The sequence below is a fragment of the Monodelphis domestica genome, chromosome 2 (genome assembly GCF_027887165.1).
Source record: "Monodelphis domestica isolate mMonDom1 chromosome 2, mMonDom1.pri, whole genome shotgun sequence".
In the NCBI taxonomy this organism is placed as follows: Eukaryota; Metazoa; Chordata; class Mammalia; order Didelphimorphia; family Didelphidae; genus Monodelphis; species Monodelphis domestica.
The window spans coordinates 111,374,729-111,392,586 of NC_077228.1; the positions used below are offsets into that span (position 1 = coordinate 111,374,729).

Genomic DNA, 17,858 nt, shown 5'->3' on the forward strand with positions numbered 1-17,858 from the left:
ACCCCTTACCAACTTGTCCCTCATTGCTTCCCTCCCTCGAATGCTCTGGGTCCCAGAGCTACAAATATAAACTCTTCCAGGCCAGGGATCCATCTGGACCCAATTTAGCCAGCACCAGTAATCAGCCAAGTTAGGGGAGGCCAGGAGAACTTCTTGGCCTAGGAACCGTGTTCATCCACCTTGCTTCCTGACCTCCAAGGAAGCCCATGCTCTTCACATGATGAGAGCAGGACAGCGCCAGTGATGTTCCTCAGCCACAGAATGTGCTAACGTGCCCACTTTTCTCAGGCATCATGGTGAAAGGAAAAATGGAACAAGTTTGGCCAACATATACAATAACTGCAGAGGGATGTTGGTCGGTTCATACACTGAGCCATCCAATGCTGTATTTATCTGTGCACTTAGGGACCTGACTCTCCTCCTCACCCACCAGACCCCTATGGGAGAGGGGAGCTCAGATTGTTGGAAACCTTTGGAACAATGCCCCAGACTAGAGAATCTGAACATTTTTTGGTCACAAACCCCTTTGGTAGTCTGTTGAAATCTATGGACCCCTTCTTAGAATGTTAACTTTAAATGCATAGGATAAATACGTGGGCTTACAAAGGTCACCAATTATATTGAAATACAGTTTTTTAAATATTGACAAAACAAAGACACAGAACCCAGGTTAAGAGTCTCTGCCCTAGACCATAGATGTATATGGTGGACCAGGTTTCACCTTCCACATGGGAATGGGAAAGAGCAGGGCCCATAGTAATGCTTCCTCAGAGTACTCAGGCATACCTTGCCCGTGTGTACACAAGCCGGGGTCCTAGACTCTGACCCTTTCTTTTCCTTCTCTTCTGTGCACAAGCACCAAAGCTTTATGTGGTGGCTCTCTGCTTAGATCCCTGGAAGGGGACCTTCTCTCAATGTTGTCCAGGGGGCTCTCCCTCATGTCCTACGTTTGCAGATTTTACTAGCTGGGTGCTAAGAGGAAACTGATTAATTGAGAAACAAATGGAAGGGTCCCCTACAGCACCAGCCAAGATCTGGGCCTGGATCTGCTGAATCAAGCATCAGTTGCTTTAAGGTGGGAAAGGAAAGAAGAAAAGTCTTCATGGAAACTCTCATCCCTTCCTTGGCCTTCCCCAGAAAAGAGACTAATCACCATGGATAAACAAGGGGCAGCTTGTTTCAAGGAGGAGTCTGGAGAGATTGAAGAAGGGGTGGCCAGAACCCCAAGAATGCTGGGGAGGAGCCAGAGAATTAGAGCAGCCTAAGAGACAGAAGCCAAGACTTCTCTGCATTCCTATGGCAGCAGAGAGTCCAGCCCCATTCTGGTTTTTCTTCTCAAGGCTGCTTGAAAAATCTAGCTTTTCTCTATTAATCAGAGTCTAGGTCTTCCCTGGAAGAGCCCATGCATGGTGGGGACAGGACTTTGGTCCTCCTGATGCAGAGATTAGAGGGAGGTTTAATAGCAACCTGTGTTTCTCTCTTTTACGGCCTTTTTGGTTTCTGATTCTCTCAAAACTTGCTCAGAACTGACTGAGTACCTAGGGAGACTTCAGAAGCTCTAATTTGTGTGGGCCATGGGACCCTAAGAATAGAGGATGGAGGGAAAAACTTAAAGAACCTAGGGATTGTCTCAGGGTGCTTTTGGTTCAGGAGGGATCCAAAACCCCTCTTCCCTTTATTTGCTTTCAGAAGAAACCAGATCTATTAAAAAGAAGGAAACACTAAAAGTGGGTGACCCTCTGCTAAAGGTTTATCCTACAGTGGCTCATCCATCAGATTTGAGCTGAAAGTCAGGGTTTAGATAGTTTTCAGTAACTGCCCAGGTAGGCTCAAAAACCAGTTAGGTAATTCAAATCCAGAGTTCTGAGCCAATGTTAGCCAAGAGCTTTCCTTTCCTTCCCCCTCTTTCCAGAGTTGGTTGACTGGTGGACTCCCCTTTTCTCCCTGCTCTGCTTCGCACCCTCATATCTTATCTCACCAGTGGAGATGCTCAAGAGCCACAGAATGTCAAGTATGGTGGGAAGGAAAAGAGTGAAAAGAGCTTTGAATCGCCCCTGTGGTAGCTTGTTGAGAGCTATTGCCAGGAATTTCCAGGAAGAAATTCCTCCACCAGCCCCAGAGGGCTTTCTCTTGCCCTGAGCCTGTCCTGCTTGTCTCTGGTTGCTAAAAGGTGTGAGGCCAAGGCTGTCTCAGCTGGTTTGTCTAGTCCTGCCTGGAGGGGATGGGTTGGCTCAGATGACCTCTGGAACCTACTTATAAAACTTTTATTGGAAGCATGTGTTACATACCCATGTGCACAGCAGGGCACTGAGCATTTAGGAGACAGAATGTGCAGAAGAGCAGTCTCTGCTCTCCCCTAAAAACCAATGATCCCTGGTGATTTTTCTCCTCTCCTTCGCCTTTGGTGACTTTCATTTGGTTCTCCTACAGTGAAAGTCCCCATGGAGAGACTACCTCAGCTGAAGACTCTGCCCAGGACATAACTGTGGACCACCACACCAGTGATGACGGTAAGTATGTAGCCCTGACCTTGGGGAGGAGGAGGCCCGAGCCCCTCCTGCAGCCTGGGGCTCTTAGCCACATGTCGTACCACCGCTTTTCCCAGAGCCAAAGTTGCAGTCCTGTGTCCAGACGAGGGGATGTGGAGGTTTCTTCACACTCTATAATCCTGTGGCCATCCCATTCCCAGCTCCCTCCCCAGTTCCCTAAGCCTCTTCCCTTGACCTAAGTTCATAGTGATCACTATTTAGTTCCCAGTCATCAATCAGACTCATGCAGGTAACAAGATACTAAAGCGACAGAGAATTTGTTTAAAAAAAAAAATAGTCTTCCCAGGGAATGGAGATACTAAATGCCAAGAACAAAACAGAAGCAAAACAGAAAAGGAGTGGGAGCCAAGATGAAGCAACCACAAGTTCTCTAGCCTGCTGACTGGAAAAAATCGACCCTTTCCAAAGTTGCAAGCCTGCAAGGCCCCCAGGCAATTGATGGGCCTGGTGTGGATTGAAAAGTCGAATGTTCAGCTGTCATCTGAGGGCCTCTCTGCACTGCTTTGATTTATTAAGTCCTGCCTAGCCAGGATCATAGCCCCCCTCCTTCCAAGAGTTCCCCATCACCCTGTATGGCTCACTTGGGCTCTGGCAGTCTCAGCAGTCAAGAAGTGCCTGCACAGTTTCCAGGGGTGAGCAAGGACCAGGACCTTCTGCTGAACACTCTGAGCCTCCCACCTTGCTGGGAATTCTGTTTTCCCGGGCAAATGGCTCAAAATGCCATAGTGGGGGGAGGGGAGGGATGCAGAGGAACTCCTGAAATCTTTGGTTCCTCTCCGGCCTCAGGACTAGCCCATCACCTTGGAGTAGAGCCTGGAATGCCATCTTGCCCCCCAGCATACTGTACTTGAAGAGACCATTTGAAGTGTGGATCTGGAGCTAAGAAAAGTCAGGCTTGGAAATAGATCTGAGAAGCTGAAGAAGTGGGCAAGGTTGCCCATGGAGTCAGCAGAGAGAGAAGAGTGCCAAGAGCTGAGCCTCGAAGAACACCCACCTTAAGGGGCAGGACAAAGATGCAGAATCTATGAGAGATAGAGAGGCGTTAGGTGGTGCCCAGGAGCCTGGGGAGGAGGGAGGGAGCAGCAGCATCCTGCCTGCAAAGTGCTCCAGGAGGAGGAGGAGAGCCCAGCAGGGTCCACTGGGTCTGAGAAATCACCAAGTATTTTTTTCACCCTTACCTTCCTGCACTGTGGATTGGTTCCAAGGCCAAAGAGCAGTAAGGGCTAGGCAGTGGGGTGTAAGTGACATGCCCGGGGTCACACAGCTGGGCCCCAAGCACTTTTATTAAGAGAGAGACAACCCCTGCCCTCGAGAGCTGACATTTTAATGGGGAGATGGCTTGGAAGTAACCCAGTACTTACCAGATAAATGCAGAGTGGACAGAAGGGAGGCACTTTGTTATCCAGATGTTTAGCGATCCACATATTGGCTGTGGAAAGTGGCCCAGAAAAGGCTCCCAAGGAAGGCCACATTGGAGCTGGGTCTTCAAGGAAGGTGGCTGGGGGGGAGACAACCTCTACCAAGGCACTGAGGACTCAGGAAGTGGAGGGGAGCCAGCCTGGAGGGCGGGACAAGTCAGGGGTATGAATGTGGAAAGGGTCGGGTCCTGGAGAGCTTTAGTGCCACACATCAGGCGTTCAGTTTGGTTCTGGAGCTCACGGGGGCCACTGAAACCAGTGGGCAGAGAGGAAGAGGACCTCAGCACCTGAGCCGAGGAGGGAGAGGGCAGGGATCCTAACTGGGAGAGGTGAAGAGGGGATATATAAATCATGCTGAGAAATGGCAGGATATGATCCTGGATTGGATAGGTGGAGTGAGGGCTTGAGGATTAAATCAAGGTTCAAACCTGGGCGGCAACCATGAAGGGAATGCCTTCCACTGGGGAAGGGGGGAGAGCTCTGTTTTGACCAGGTGGAATTTGAGATCCCCCAACCCCCGCCCCAGCTCTTTCAGTTCAAAATCTCCAAAAAGCAGTTGCTGAGCTAGGACCAGAGCTTTAGAGAAAGCTGATGAATGGATATTTAGATCTGGGAATGCTCTCCATGGAGAGGAGGGAGCTTCAGCTGGTGAGGAGCTCACCAAGGAGACAGTAGAGGAAGAGAAGAGAAGAAGAGAGCTGGTGGGGATGGTAGGATCCACAAAAGATATATTTTAGGATGGGGAAAGCATGAGTGTGCTCCTAGATTACAGGAATGGAGCCAGGGGATAGTTAGGGACACCACTGAAGGTAAGAGAGGAGGAAGCCACCGGTAACCTCAAGGAGCAGTGGCAGTGCCCTGATGGCGTGTGAGACGTTTCAGGGGCTGGGGAGAAAAGAGAAACGTGGACTTTGGATCACTTTCAATACATCTGAGAGAGGAGAAGAGAAACAGGAGCTTGATTTGTAAGGAGTTAGTGGAGACACAACTGAGACACAGCCCATAATTTCTCGGAGCAACAACCTGGGAAAGAACCATAATTCAAAAGAGAGCACTACGTCTAGGAACAAGAGAAGGAGAAGAATTAGGCGTGCTACACAGGTTTTGAGGAGAGGAGTTGAGGTTACTCCCAATCGGATGGTCTCAGTGTCCTAAGCGAAGTCAGAGGCCGAGTGATCTGCTGTACAAGAGGACATCGAGGAGCTTAAGGAAAGGGGAAGAGATTTGGAACAGTTGCTTTGGAAAATTTGATCAGGATTCAACAAAAATAAATGAAAGGCCTGTTAAGATTCTGCATCTCAACTTGTCAGGAGAAAAGTCAGCTCCGTTATGAGCTTTGATGCACAACACCCAGAAGTGGCACCATTTGGATGGTGAAATCAACCTAGGGATCAGCATTAACTGGCCAGGAATGGTGGAGTCAGGGAATGAAGTGGCCAGCAATACATTAAATTAACCTTTTAAGCCAGGGGGATGGTAATTGTTGGTATGAAGATGAGCAAAGACAAAGTGGAGAAGATAAAATGAGAGACTAGGGATCCGTCAAATGACTGGAAATCACCGTGAGAGCTAGAGCTCAAGAGGCCATGCACTTCCACGAGATAGTGAAGTCTAGGGTGGGATCATACTGGAAAGGGTTGGAGAGGGATGGAGGAGGAAGTCATTGAATCTGGAGGCTTTTGGGTGCTTGAGTAGTTGTTACTATAAATACAGAAGATCCTGTTGTTCTTGAGAACAAGCCCCAAAATCTGAAATGGTTTCTGAAATAAATTTATTGGGTCATTTGGTAGAGAAGAGAGAGCTGGAAAGAAGGTGTGGCTCCTTCTCTCCAGATTCTGGAGTATTTATATCAGATTTTGACAAAGGTTTCCTACAAGGAACCCCAAATACGCAATTAAGCAATTTTGCCAAGAGGGCAGTCTGAAAGTAAGATAGATTTATATAAATATGAGTAACCCAAAAGAGAAGCTTGGCATAGACCCCTCAGGAGTTCCTGGGGGGGATATCCCCAAACCCTCAATCCTCCCATTGGGAGGATCTGGGACAGAAAAGGGGTTGGAGGAAGGGGTGGCTCAGAAATACCTTGTAGCCATCTTTCATTCCTAGAGAGTTCCTGGGCTCAATTAGCATTCTAGGTATGAACAATCTGTAATCACATACAGTTGGACTTAAGCAATATAACAATTTTTCTATAACAGTATAATAAATCATTTCCCCCATACTCCCAAGGATGGTGGGGATGGATTAGAATGGAAAATCATGACCCAGGTGCTTCAGGTCACTGAAGACTGAGAGAATGTCCTGGTGGTCTGTACCTAACAGACAAGGACAGGAAGAGAAGAATATGAACAGACTGCATCATCTGCCCAGGAGGAAGAGTCGTTGGGGGGGAGGGGTAGATAGAGGAGTCCTCCAAAAAGGCGGGTGCTCTCCAAGGCTGTCTCTTTGATGAGTCCGAGGGCTCTGAAGGCCCATCCTACTAACTGTTCTCTCCCTCAGCCTTTTTTTGCCAGAAGCTAGGGAATGATGAGCAAGATTACCTCTCATAGTACAGCCCCTTTATCCCTGTCTAATGGAGGGTTATAGTGGAGGAAAGATCCACTCACTATCAGTTATCTCCATGCAAACGGGCCTCTGAAGATCAGTGGTACATTTCCTAATCAGAACTGGAGTACCACTGGGTTGGATCCTATTTGTGTATAGATTAAGGGATTCGGAGCCTTATCCAATCCACAAGACTTGATCTCATATGGTTCCTTCTCTTGTCTCTTTCAGAGTGTGAGCCCATTGAGGCCATCGCCAAGTTTGACTATATTGGCCGGACAGCCCGAGAGCTGTCCTTCAAGAAGGGGGCCTCCTTGCTGCTGTACCATCGGGCCTCTGATGACTGGTGGGAGGGCCGACACAATGGCATTGATGGACTCATCCCTCATCAGTACATCGTGGTCCAAGACACGTAGGTTGGGCCCTCAGGCCACAAGGCCAGGGTTGCTGGTGCCACTTCCAAGATGAGCCTTTAAGAGATGGACTCTCAGTGAATATTGCCAAAAACTGAGAGTCATAAGATGCCAGCCTCTCAGGCTGGCGCCGGCGTTCTGGAAGTCCCCAGTAACTAATCCTCTCAGTAGCCACTTGGTGTATGTATGCCTGATAGATACCAAAGAAAGCAGATGTCACTATACGCCTCTCTGGATCCCCTTCGTGGACTGAGAGAACATTTTCTTTCTGGTCTGGACACTCTTGACCATTTCAGGGAGAAAAGGTGTTTTGGTTTTTAGCCAGTGTGAATTAACCCAATCTAATGATCTTGTTTTGGCATTTTTCCTACTTAAAAACACGATCGTGTTTTGGCTGGAGAAACCTGAGCCAGAGATGTGACCCTTAGTGATGACGGTTCTTCCTGCTTTTCTAGGAAGTACGTGGATTAAGGAACCTTGTTGAAATAACCCAATTTAGTTCAGCAACCCAGGTGAGGTTGATTTGGGGAAGGAGTAATAAGGAAGGAAGGAAAATTGGGCTAGGCTCAGAGTTTTCCAGATGTACTCCACCTATGAAGGAATTGGGGTGCTTTCCAGATTCCCCATGCCATACCTTCTCTCCCTGGACCCCAGCCTGGGAGAGTCCTGAGAAGGATCTCTGGTCCCCCATGCCCACTGCCCTCCCCTTGGATGTTGTGCTGCCAATGCTTTTGGTCCTTCCCTTACTATTATTTAAAGGTTGATATCCTGAACAAGTCTTCACCTTCCCAGCCTGTCCTGGCTTGTTCTGCAAGGAATATCCTCCTTCTGTTGATAACATCGCAAATTTGGTGGTGACTACATCCAGACCCCTCCTAAATTTAGCATTATGGCTTCCTTGCAAGATCAAGCAGAAGATGAACTGTGAGGGAGAAGGGGCTTGCTTACCCTCTTCCCATATGACCACTAGCCAGAGGGGCCAGGAGAGCAATGGAAAGACCTGGGACCAGCTTGGAAGCTCCAGGTGGGGCTAGATCTGCTCCGACAGAGTGTGAGGCTCTCCTGCCTCAACGCCAGCATCTCCAAAGCCTGAGCAGATGTGCAGCAACCTGGACATGTCTCTTCCTCCTCCAGGAGGCTGTCCCAGCCCAGCCAGCCCAGCCTGGGGGGTAAAAGGCAGATGCCTCAGCTCCAAGTTTCCTCTAGCTGAAACCTGCCATGCTTTCCTGAGGAGCCAGGAGCCGACCAAACTCAGCTGGATTATTTACTTTATTTAAGATAACTCAACTCTGCTCCTAGGTTGCTAATTCCCTGCTTTCCTGCCCTCCTTTCCCCGCACAGGGCTCCTGGGTATTGCCGCCATCTTAGAGCGCTGCCGGGGGCGAGAGTGTGTGAGTGAGAGAGTGTGTCAGGGGGCCATCTCGCTGATTTAACACGGCTCTTTGTGTTGTTGTCTCCCTCCCTGCCCACCCACCCCTTCTCCCCCAGCGAGGATGGTGTCGTGGAGAGGTCAAGCCCCAAGTCTGAGATTGAGGTCATTTCTGAGCCACCTGAAGAAAAGGTGACAGCCAGAGCCGGGGCCAGCTGTCCCAGTGGGGGTCATGTAGCCGATATTTATCTTGCAAACATCAACAAGTAAGCGCTGCTTTTCATTTTCTGCTCTCCCGACCGCCTCTTAACCCCCAGCTTCACCCCCTGGTCTTAGCCTAACCCTTCTTCTCCATTCCTGCACTGCACATAGGGAGGTTGCTAAAAGACACTTGGCTTTCCCAGGCTAACGATTTGCATGCATGCTTTCACTGCTGCTGGCTAGATGGATGGGGACGAGGAAGCTTCTGCAAGCTTCAGTGCTAGGGCGAGGCTTTCTGCTAGCCACCTCTCTTTCTCTGTGTCCCTACAGTGTCTGTCACCAGGAACCCACCTGGGAATCCTAGGTCTGAAGCTGTTACCCAAAGCTCAAGAATGGCCAGTGGCCAAGTGACTGAGTTTGTCATAGACAACATGGACCCAAACTGTTCTGCTGAGGGGGACTTCTTTGGTCCTGTCTCTTTCCTAATTCTTAACCTAATAATAGACTCTCTCTTCTCTGAAGGTTAAAAGCCTTAAGAGTTTTGTACTAGGCTGGTGTTAATAATGGGCATGTTTGTTCAAATATTGTTGGTCTGTTTTGCTCCCTGCTCTTGGTATTCACTCCTATGGAGGACGAGATCACCATTACCTCTTTTCTGGCTACCCTCCCCATCTCCCACTCCCATTTCATTCTGCCCCTTCACACAGGAAAAGAAAATGGGCCACTTTTCATGTGGCCTTAGCCTTATATGCCCTTCTCCATTATTCAGGCTTACTGCAGACTTCAAGTTCTTTCCAACAGGCTTTGGGACTGTGATCCCCAACTTCCACTGTCACACTGGTAGTCAGCTAGGGTCTTCCACCCAGAATCCCCTGCTTGTGGCTCTAGGTCCATGCCCCTTGACCTCTCCAGGGGACATCCTGGTTGTTGGACACCTAGTCTCATCTCTGCCTCCTCAAGGGGCCTGGCATGACATCCTCAACCCATCACCTCCTCTACTAGATCCTGAAATTTGGGATGGTGCCAGTAAGATGGCGGCAGGCCCCTAGGGGATGCTCCATGAATGTGAACTAGTGATGACGCCTAGTTTTTATCCCCCTATGGTTTTGGAAGAATGAAATGATTTGCACAAGGAAAACCTGTTAACTGTAGCCTCTGGACATTGAAACTGGAAGGAGAATAAATGCGCTTTTTGTTTCTAAACCATATCAGGTCGCTTAGATCTTTCTGCCTTTTTTTTGTTTCTTCCAGCTAGTCATTAGAAGGGGCATGGTTGGGGAACTTGGCTGCCCCTTCAATAGTTTTCTTTCCAACTTCAAGTCGGGGAAGTCAGTTATATTAATTCCACCTCAGAAAGAGCCACTTACCTCCTTATTTAGAACTATTTGTAAATTTAAACCAGTAAGTGAAAAACAGTGAGGACTTCACTCATTTCCTACTCCAACAGGCAATCCCAAACTCGCTACTCTGTTGAGAAAGCAAGCTAATAAAATTATGGTGGGCTAATCCTATTTTTGTTCCTTATTTACAAGGTTGTGTTAATTATAAGTTTCTAATCACAAGAATCCCAGCCTGTAATTAACCCAATAACAGGGCGGGAAGGTGACTGTGTGTGTGTGGCTTTTTTTTTTAAGCCACCAGCTTAGTTGTTGCTTTCTTAGAGGAAGACATCCAATAGTCTGAAGTTTACCACCAGTGGAAAACTCATAGACCAAACTATACAGACAGTTTACTTGATTTCTCTCTTTCAAAAACTAATTTTTGGGTTCCAAATGTGTTAAGGAGAGGAAGACCCCCAAGTTTTATCTCCTTTCCCCATAATATTATGGAAAGCCATCTGTCATTGTAAAGAAAGCTCGGGCCTACCAAGGGTAAAGGATTGCCTATGGTCACACGGGTAACCAGACGGAGCAGAACCAGGGCTCAAGCGTGGGTCTTCTGAGTCCAAATCCAGCATTCATTCACTTTGGGCCCCTGGTTTTCTCCCAACTTCCAAATAGGTAGCGTTGGCAATTTAGACCCAAACTCCAGCCGTCCTGTTCAGACTGCACGAAAGGTGGCAATTAGAACAACAACAACAAAACCAGGCCCTGGTCCACTTGAGGGCTGCTACCCGAGCCCTGGAGAGGTAGCTTCACGTAAAGGAAAGAAAGCCCTTTGGACTCCTAGGTTGGAGTCCTGAGTCAGACCCATACTAGCACATGCCCTGGGCGGGTGGACCTCTTCTCATCCCCGCTGCTATAAGCTGCAGAGTAGATTTCCTTACCAGACTTCCTTTCACCACTGAAATCACATGCCAGGGGAGTGAGAATCCAGAGAGTCTTAAAATGTTAAAGCTGGAAAGGGCCCTGGGGATCAGCTAGTCCCTCCCAAGCCCCTCCCCTGCCCAAAGCCCAGCTCCTGGGCTAGAGCCACTCCCAGTCCCCTGAGCCGCCTTTGGAAGACCGACCGACGGGGCCAGTTGAGCCCCAGCACCTCCCAAGTGGACCCAAAGCAGGGCCCCACACTGTCCCTGCCTACCCCTGTCCCAGGTTAGGAGCAGCTTCTTCCACACCTCCGTGTGAATCCATTTTCCTCATGTGGTTCTTGTGTCATCCATGTCCTAGAGAAGTCGAGCTCATTCTGAAACGGTGCCCCATAACCACAAGATTGCCAGACTCCCTAATCCAATTGTAGAGTTTACACAGAGCCTTAAGTGGCCTGTAATGAATTGACCCAGAGCCAAAGTTTAATCTCATCCTCAGTGATTCAAGAAGTAAGATAAATAAATCAGAATTCATAAGATTTCTCCTTAACTCCTGCAGTATTGCAGTCCCTTGAGAGACTGTATTCTTTCTTCATATTAGAAGCTTTATGCCAAACCCTGTAATCATTCCACCCTCCTTGTGCGGATGGCTTTTGGTAGGAGGACCCTAAAGGTTGGAGAAAAGGCATTCCCTTCTGCCTTACGTCCCCCACCCCCTCGATAATGGGGTACGGTCTCCTCATTTGATTTAAAAAAAAAAAAGGCCACAGTAAGGACATCTTTTGGCGCCTGTCCCCGTGATCATGTTTCACATAATCAGACTTTCCCTCTGCCTAGCCTTTTCCATCTCAGGAGCTCAAAGTACACCACCAACCAGTAAGTATCCATTTCTCCTTTGCCAGGCTGGGGAGGGTGCGGGGGGAGGAGGGGGTAATGGAAGCATCAGGGACTCATGGGACAATGGAGCCTTGGCGAGAACGCACTCCGTGGCCCTTTCCCGTCTCCCTGGAAAAATGCTGGATGGCAGGAACTCATCCCTCTTCCTCTTCCCTCCTCTCCTTGGATGTGGGCGTGCTGGGCCCTGAGTCTGTTGTTGCTCACGCTTGTCTTTCTGTTTGTGACCAAAGGCAGAGGAAGCGGCCAGAATCTGGGAACATCAGGAAAGCCTTCCGGCAGAGTGACGGCCATGGGCTGAGCAGTCCCCTGCTGGACTCCTCCCCAGGAGCCGGGGGGGCCAGCTGCCGCCCCTCCTCCCAGCCCGTCATCACCCAGAGTCTCCCCAAGGAGGGGCCTGATAAATGTTCTGCCAGCGGGCACGGGGGTCTCAATTCCATCAGCCGACACTCGTCTCTGAAGAATCGGCTGGACAGTCCTCAGATCCGGAAGACGGTGACGGCCGGGAGATCCAAGAGCTTCAACAACCACCGGCCCATGGACCCTGAGGTCATTGCCCAGGTAAAACCTGCAGTTTGGTGGCGAGAGGGGATCGGCCATTTCCCCTTTCCTGACCTTAGGACCTTAGGGCAAGGAGCCCAGTGATGGCCATGGGGATATTTCTGACCCACTGACCAGGCCACATCGGGAGGTGCTGCCCACTCTCAGACAGGCATCACTGGCTAGCACCCCTTCTCCAAAGGGGCACGATGGAGCAGAGGAAAGGAGGCTCCTTCACTGCATATGTGCAAAGTAAGCATTTGCACAACTGTTTCCTCTTTGGGAAACCGAAGCTTTTCCAGGCTGGTGCCTACAGATGTGATACCCAACATCTTATCCCCCTTTGGGGTTTCATAGCGCCAGGAAATTGGGCACCGAGGCTGCAGGATATGCTCGTGGAATTGGCCAGGCGGCGTGTGACGCCTCTCCTTTTAGATTTGTGCCCGGCCGTGTTCCCTTCCCTCCATTCCTCCCTGCTGTCCCCATTCCTAGACCATTTCCTGACCCTGCAGCCCAGAGAAACCTAGCAACGATCAGTCAGTTTTCGGGCCGAGAGGGGATGAGACTGGTGGGGGCAGTGAGTCCGTCTCCCAGGAGGAACGGAGGCCAGTCCCCCATAACAAGGGACCTCCTCACATCTCTAGTGCACCCTTTTGACTTTTTGTTTTCCATGAAATGTTAGAGGGCTAACCCCATCTTTAAAAACGCGACGGCCGCGGCCACTCCAAGCAGTGCACTCAGACGTCTCCCTCAGCTCTATAATTTTCATTAGTCCAGGTGGGTACCAGGGGCTTCCTGTTGCCCTTGACCGTCCTGCTTTTAGCGGAGCCAAGATCCCCGCTCGCCCGGGGCAGACAGGCAGTCTCTGTTGGCTGGGCTGCGGTGCGCTCTCCAGGAATGTCTTCTGGGTCAGGCCTGTCGTGTCTCTCGCTTTGCTGGGCCTCTAGCTCTGCCTCTGTGTGTGTGAGGCCACGGTTGTAAGCTGCCTTCTCCCACGGGACTCCTCCCAGCTCCCTTCTCCGGGCAGGTGTTAACAGGAGCGTGGGGGTACGGACGCCGCGCAGCGTCTGCTTTCTCGGGGCTGGCTGCGGGACGTTGTGTCCCTGCCAAGAGAAAGCTCGTCTCGCTCTCCAGGACGTGAGCCGGGGGCCCTGGCCCAGAACGCCCAGGCTCTCCGTGCAGCCCCGGTCCCAAAGCCGGAGCCCGGGGAGGGCGCAGGGGTGCCAGACACGAGTTTGCCAGGGGGCGGGAGGCGAGGAGCAGGGAGGTCTCCTAGGGAGGCAGCTGGCTTGCAAACAAAGGTCCTTTGGTTCTCTCTTGAGTCCCGAGCTAGTGATGCTGCTTGTTCGCTGAGCTGGTTTCCCTTGTAACTTACAGAAGGCCATTCACCCAAGTGGGCTTTGGCTCCCCCTCCTGGACAGTGCCCTCTTGACAGTGATGGACAGAAGAGAACAGCACCATTACGCTGCCCTCTCCTGCCATAGTTGTCCGTCCCCAGGTGGTGGGCAGGGAGCAGAACTATTGGACCTTTCCTCAATCCCCGACGGGTAAGACCTGTCCTTCTTTAACCAGGGTTAGATTTGGTCACTCCCAGTGCCAGGGGACTGCAGGTCGGATCTCATTAGGACCAATTTTGTGAGGATGATCACCACGCGAAAGGGGAAGTATCTCCAAGCCCCAGCAGGGGGCACGCTTACCCTGAGCCCTAAGGATAGGCTCGAGAACTTCGGGGCCCTGACCTAGACACCTGTCCAGACACCCAGCCCCCTCAGCCCCCTCGAAATTGGTTCTTACAAGATTTGACCTGTAGCAGTCAAGCGGGATCTGTGGCAACATTTCACAACATCCCACTTATCTGCCTTCTCCATTTTTCAGGATATTGAGGCAACCATGAACTCTGCCCTGAATGAACTGCGAGAGCTCGAGCGGCAAAGCAATGTCAAGCACACCCCTGACGTGGTCCTGGACACCCTGGAGCCTCTAAAGACCTCCCCGGTGGTAGCACCTACTTCAGAACCCTCTAGTCCCCTGCACACCCAGCTCCTCAAGGACCCTGAGCCTGCTTTCCAGCGGAGCGCCAGTACCGCCGGGGACATCCCGTGCGCTTTCCGGCCGGTCAAGTCAGTCAAGATGGCCGCCCCGGTCAAGCCACCGGCCACGCGACCCAAGCCAGTGGTCTTCCCCAAAACCAATGCTACCAGTCCTGGCGTCAACTCTTCAGCCTCCTCACAGCCCACTGACAAGTCTTGTACAGTCTGATGGACCCCATTTGATTGTTCCAGACCAGGGGACATGAGGAACCAGAGACTGCTATTAAAATCGTCCTATTTAACTAGCTTGGGGACTTCAGCTGAAAATTAGATCCTAAGTTATTCCTGCAGGAATAGCCTTCCCAGCAGCCCAAACCCTTGAGAATGAAGCTCTCCCTGTCTCCCTCCCTGCCCACCCCTCACCTGCGCCCTGTCCCCCTCCCTCCGCTTCCCTTGGCCAGTCATAATCCAGCCAGCTACAGTATATACCAGTCTTAGGCAATAGCCAGAAATAGATCTTTCCATTATCAGGTCACTGTGAAATCTGGCAAGGCAAATAGCAAAGATATGGCTTACGTCCGTCTTCCTCAAGACACCGAGGATGCCTTGCTGCTGTGGCTGGCCGCTGATGCCCCCACCTCTCAGCGGCCCCACGTTTGGGTACTGGTTATAAGGAATTATATAGTCTCTGCTTCATCACACACACACACACACACACACACACACACACACACACACACACACGCCAACAGTTGTAGGTTACCATAGTCTCTGGCATGTTTAGACACTCCTGGTTCTGTGGCCCGTGGCGGTGTGTCTCTTTGTAAGTTATTGTGGCAGTTCACACAGTGACCACCAGGGTCTGTTTGTTTCCGTTACAAACCCTCTTTTGTCTGGGACAGGAGAACTCAGCCATAGAAATCTCTCATGAATGAAACGTATCAGGATGGGACTCCCAGAGGCTGGGGGATTTCTCTCGTAGGCCTCTGCTTACTGGTGTGGTTTGGTTGCTTGGTGTTTACATTGGTCCCCCTCATCCTCCATAACCTCAGCCAAACTCTGTTTAGTAACTCTCCCTTGTAAAATGTCCCTGAACGATCCTTTGGTGTTAGGTAGGAGAAGGGCCATCCTTGTTCCGTTTTCCACCCGGGAAGGAATCCCACTGAAGATGCTCTTAGAACCTGGACCCTGTGATTGAAAATGGTTTTCAGAGTGTTATCGTCTTCAGGGCAGGTTTGAAACCCTTAGCGAATGGGTGGTGGCGCTTCTCTTGCTCCTTCTGGGCACTTAACAGGCAAAGACTTCTTATCCTGAAATCAATCATGGATGGAGTTCTTGGGTTCCAAGGTCCCCAGAGAAACGTTCCCGTAGGACCAGCCCCAGAAGTAAGGTGACACAGATCCTGCTTGTAAGTAAGCAGCTGCTGGCTGTCCTTCAGCCTCTATCTCCGGGCTTGCTTCTTCCCTGGGGCCTCTCACTGGAAAGAGATGGGGGGCCCGGCGAGACTCGGTCAGATTGCCGAGAGCCACTCCTTGCCAAAACCGTTGACAGTTATCTAGGTACAGGGACACCTGCCTCAATTGTATTTTGATTCCACAAACCAAAAAGCCTCCCTGAGACTGAAATCTGAAGATACCATCAGTGGCTGAACCTGTGAAGAAGGGATGGGCTGATGGGCTAACAGCTTCCTTCCTGTCGATGCTCTCCGGTCCTTCTCCCTTTGCCCACATAAAAGATGATTCCCCCTCTGCTCTGAACCAGCCTCCCAAATCTCCCCTGACGTCACGCTCTGCCAGCAACACTAGGATGAAAGGCCGAGCCACCCAACAGCTCCCGGGGCTCATACACACACTGAGCGAAGGCTGAATGAAACCCGCGTGTCTTAGGACCACAGGAGCCGCGTTTCCTGGCTTGGAATCCTATTCCTTACCTGTTAGCGTCTCTGCGATTTAAATAAAAGAGATGTATGGTGGTTGTCCTTTGGGAGAGAAGCCTGCATTTTCCCATCTTTGGCCCAAAATGCCCATCCTGAATCACTTTTTTTTCTAATGGTTTGGAGTCGGATCTACCAGAGTTAACATTCCTTTATCCTGCATGAAGAAAGCAGCTTTGGAACATGGAGGAGAAAGGCCCCGGGATGTGGGAGGCCCAGTGGATTCCTTCAGCGCCATGACCAAACCTAGATGAGGGCCCTCAGATCCATCAGCTTTGTGGGGCAGCCAGCCGCTCCGTTTGGTAGCTCCCGACAGGGATGAAGCTTGTTGGGAGGCCTGAGCCTCTGGTGTATGCGTCTCCCCAGGAGCCTTTTCTCCTGGGGAAAAGAGAGCCTCATCCTTCACTCTACATTCCTTAGGTGGCAGCTTGGAGAACCTGTGGGCCCAAGGGATCTCAGTTGGAACCCACCTCGTCCATCGTCCTGCCCCCAGGAAAGGGGGGAGGCATTTTCTCGAAGCAAAGTCTTTGCATCCGTTCTGTCACTTCTTGCCTTCTTTCCCTTTTGGTCATCTCCATCCCCTCCATTCCCCGTCCTACCCAGCCAACATCCATCTGCCGCCTGGCACCACGAGCTGAGCAATGGGTGAACGGGAAGCCACCGGCGCAAGTCCTCGTCAGCCCTCCCCAGCCCAGGGGTGGGAGGGGGAGTCATCTTCCCCATCTGCGGGGCTCGAGAACCAGCGGGGAGGGGGAGGGCCTCGGCAGGGCACGATGCAGTCAACTGGAATGGAAGTGGCACGCTGTGATTTTTACACCAGAAAGCCAGCAGACCTTGCGCAGAGAGCCCTCTGCGGGACCCACGTGACAGAAGCCCCCCTTCCACGCCTGTGAGCTGTGAACTGTGGCAGGGAATCGGGGGGCCGCACCCTACCCAGGAGCGAAGAGAACCCTGACGGACACCCAACAGCTTCTCTGGGGAGCCGGGGCTCCCCCTTCCCAGATGATGCCAGCAAAGGGATGAACAGACCGCTTGGGAAGGGCTGGTATAGATGTACTTCCTATTCAGAAGAGATATTAGATCTTCCAGGGAAATGCAATGTTGTGGCGTATGACTTGTATGTAACGTTTGTGTAAAATGGTATATTCTTTAAAACAATTGTGTTGATAACTGGAATAATGTATGTATGTATGCTTGGAAATGCTTTGTATGAACATAAGGCTGTCACTCAACAAAGGTTGGATTGGGGAGAATCCAAAGCACAACTTCAAAATAAAATACGTTTTTAGGTTCTAAAGCTCTGATTCACATCCTTCCCATGCTTTAGAACCTCACTTCCCAGGAGGTTTTCGGAAGCAATGGATGGGCTGGGGGCACCCACCTTGGCCCAGGATGGGCGAGGGTGCAAGGGTCCCTGAGCCGAGCCCCGAGGCGTAAGGGCATCGCATCCATAGGGGACCGTTTCAGCATCCCCACCCGGGGCGGAAGATGCTTCTTGGAAAGGATTGTGGGCTCTGCATTGGATGGCCTGTTACCTTGACAACTGTTCCCTGGCTGAATCCACCTTTCCTGGGTCTGATTAGGAGAAAGAATTCTCCCTTCTTCCTCCATTTTGATGTCAGGCAGAGAAGAGAATGTTGGGGTGCGGTGGGGAGGGGAGTCAGGGAAAACATTTCAGGAGCTTTGCCAATGATATATTTTGTTTTCCCCCAGAATGAAGGC

The 17,858-nt window shown here is 50.9% G+C and overlaps 1 protein-coding gene across 13 annotated transcripts in view; it reads left to right on the forward strand.

Moving 5' to 3' along the window:
• The window catches only part of SRGAP2 (SLIT-ROBO Rho GTPase activating protein 2), a 239,853-nt gene extending 222,420 nt beyond the window's left edge, over positions 1-17,433 (forward strand). For 9 of the 13 annotated variants that reach the window (XM_056815828.1, XM_056815827.1, XM_056815826.1 and 6 more), the window contains 5 exons: positions 2,431-2,510; positions 6,743-6,923; positions 8,413-8,559; positions 11,867-12,194; positions 14,049-17,433. In XM_056815828.1, the coding sequence (XP_056671806.1) occupies positions 2,431-2,510; positions 6,743-6,923; positions 8,413-8,559; positions 11,867-12,194; positions 14,049-14,432 (1,120 nt within the window). In that variant the 3' untranslated portion in view covers positions 14,433-17,433. Of the gene's footprint in view, positions 1-2,430; positions 2,511-6,742; positions 6,924-8,412; positions 8,560-8,824; positions 10,006-11,866; positions 12,195-12,855; positions 12,950-14,048 lie in introns of those variants that run through there. The other 4 variants (XM_056815832.1, XM_056815833.1, XM_016430130.2 and 1 more) reach the window with 2 other exon arrangements.
• Positions 17,434-17,858: the final 425 nt, after the last annotated feature.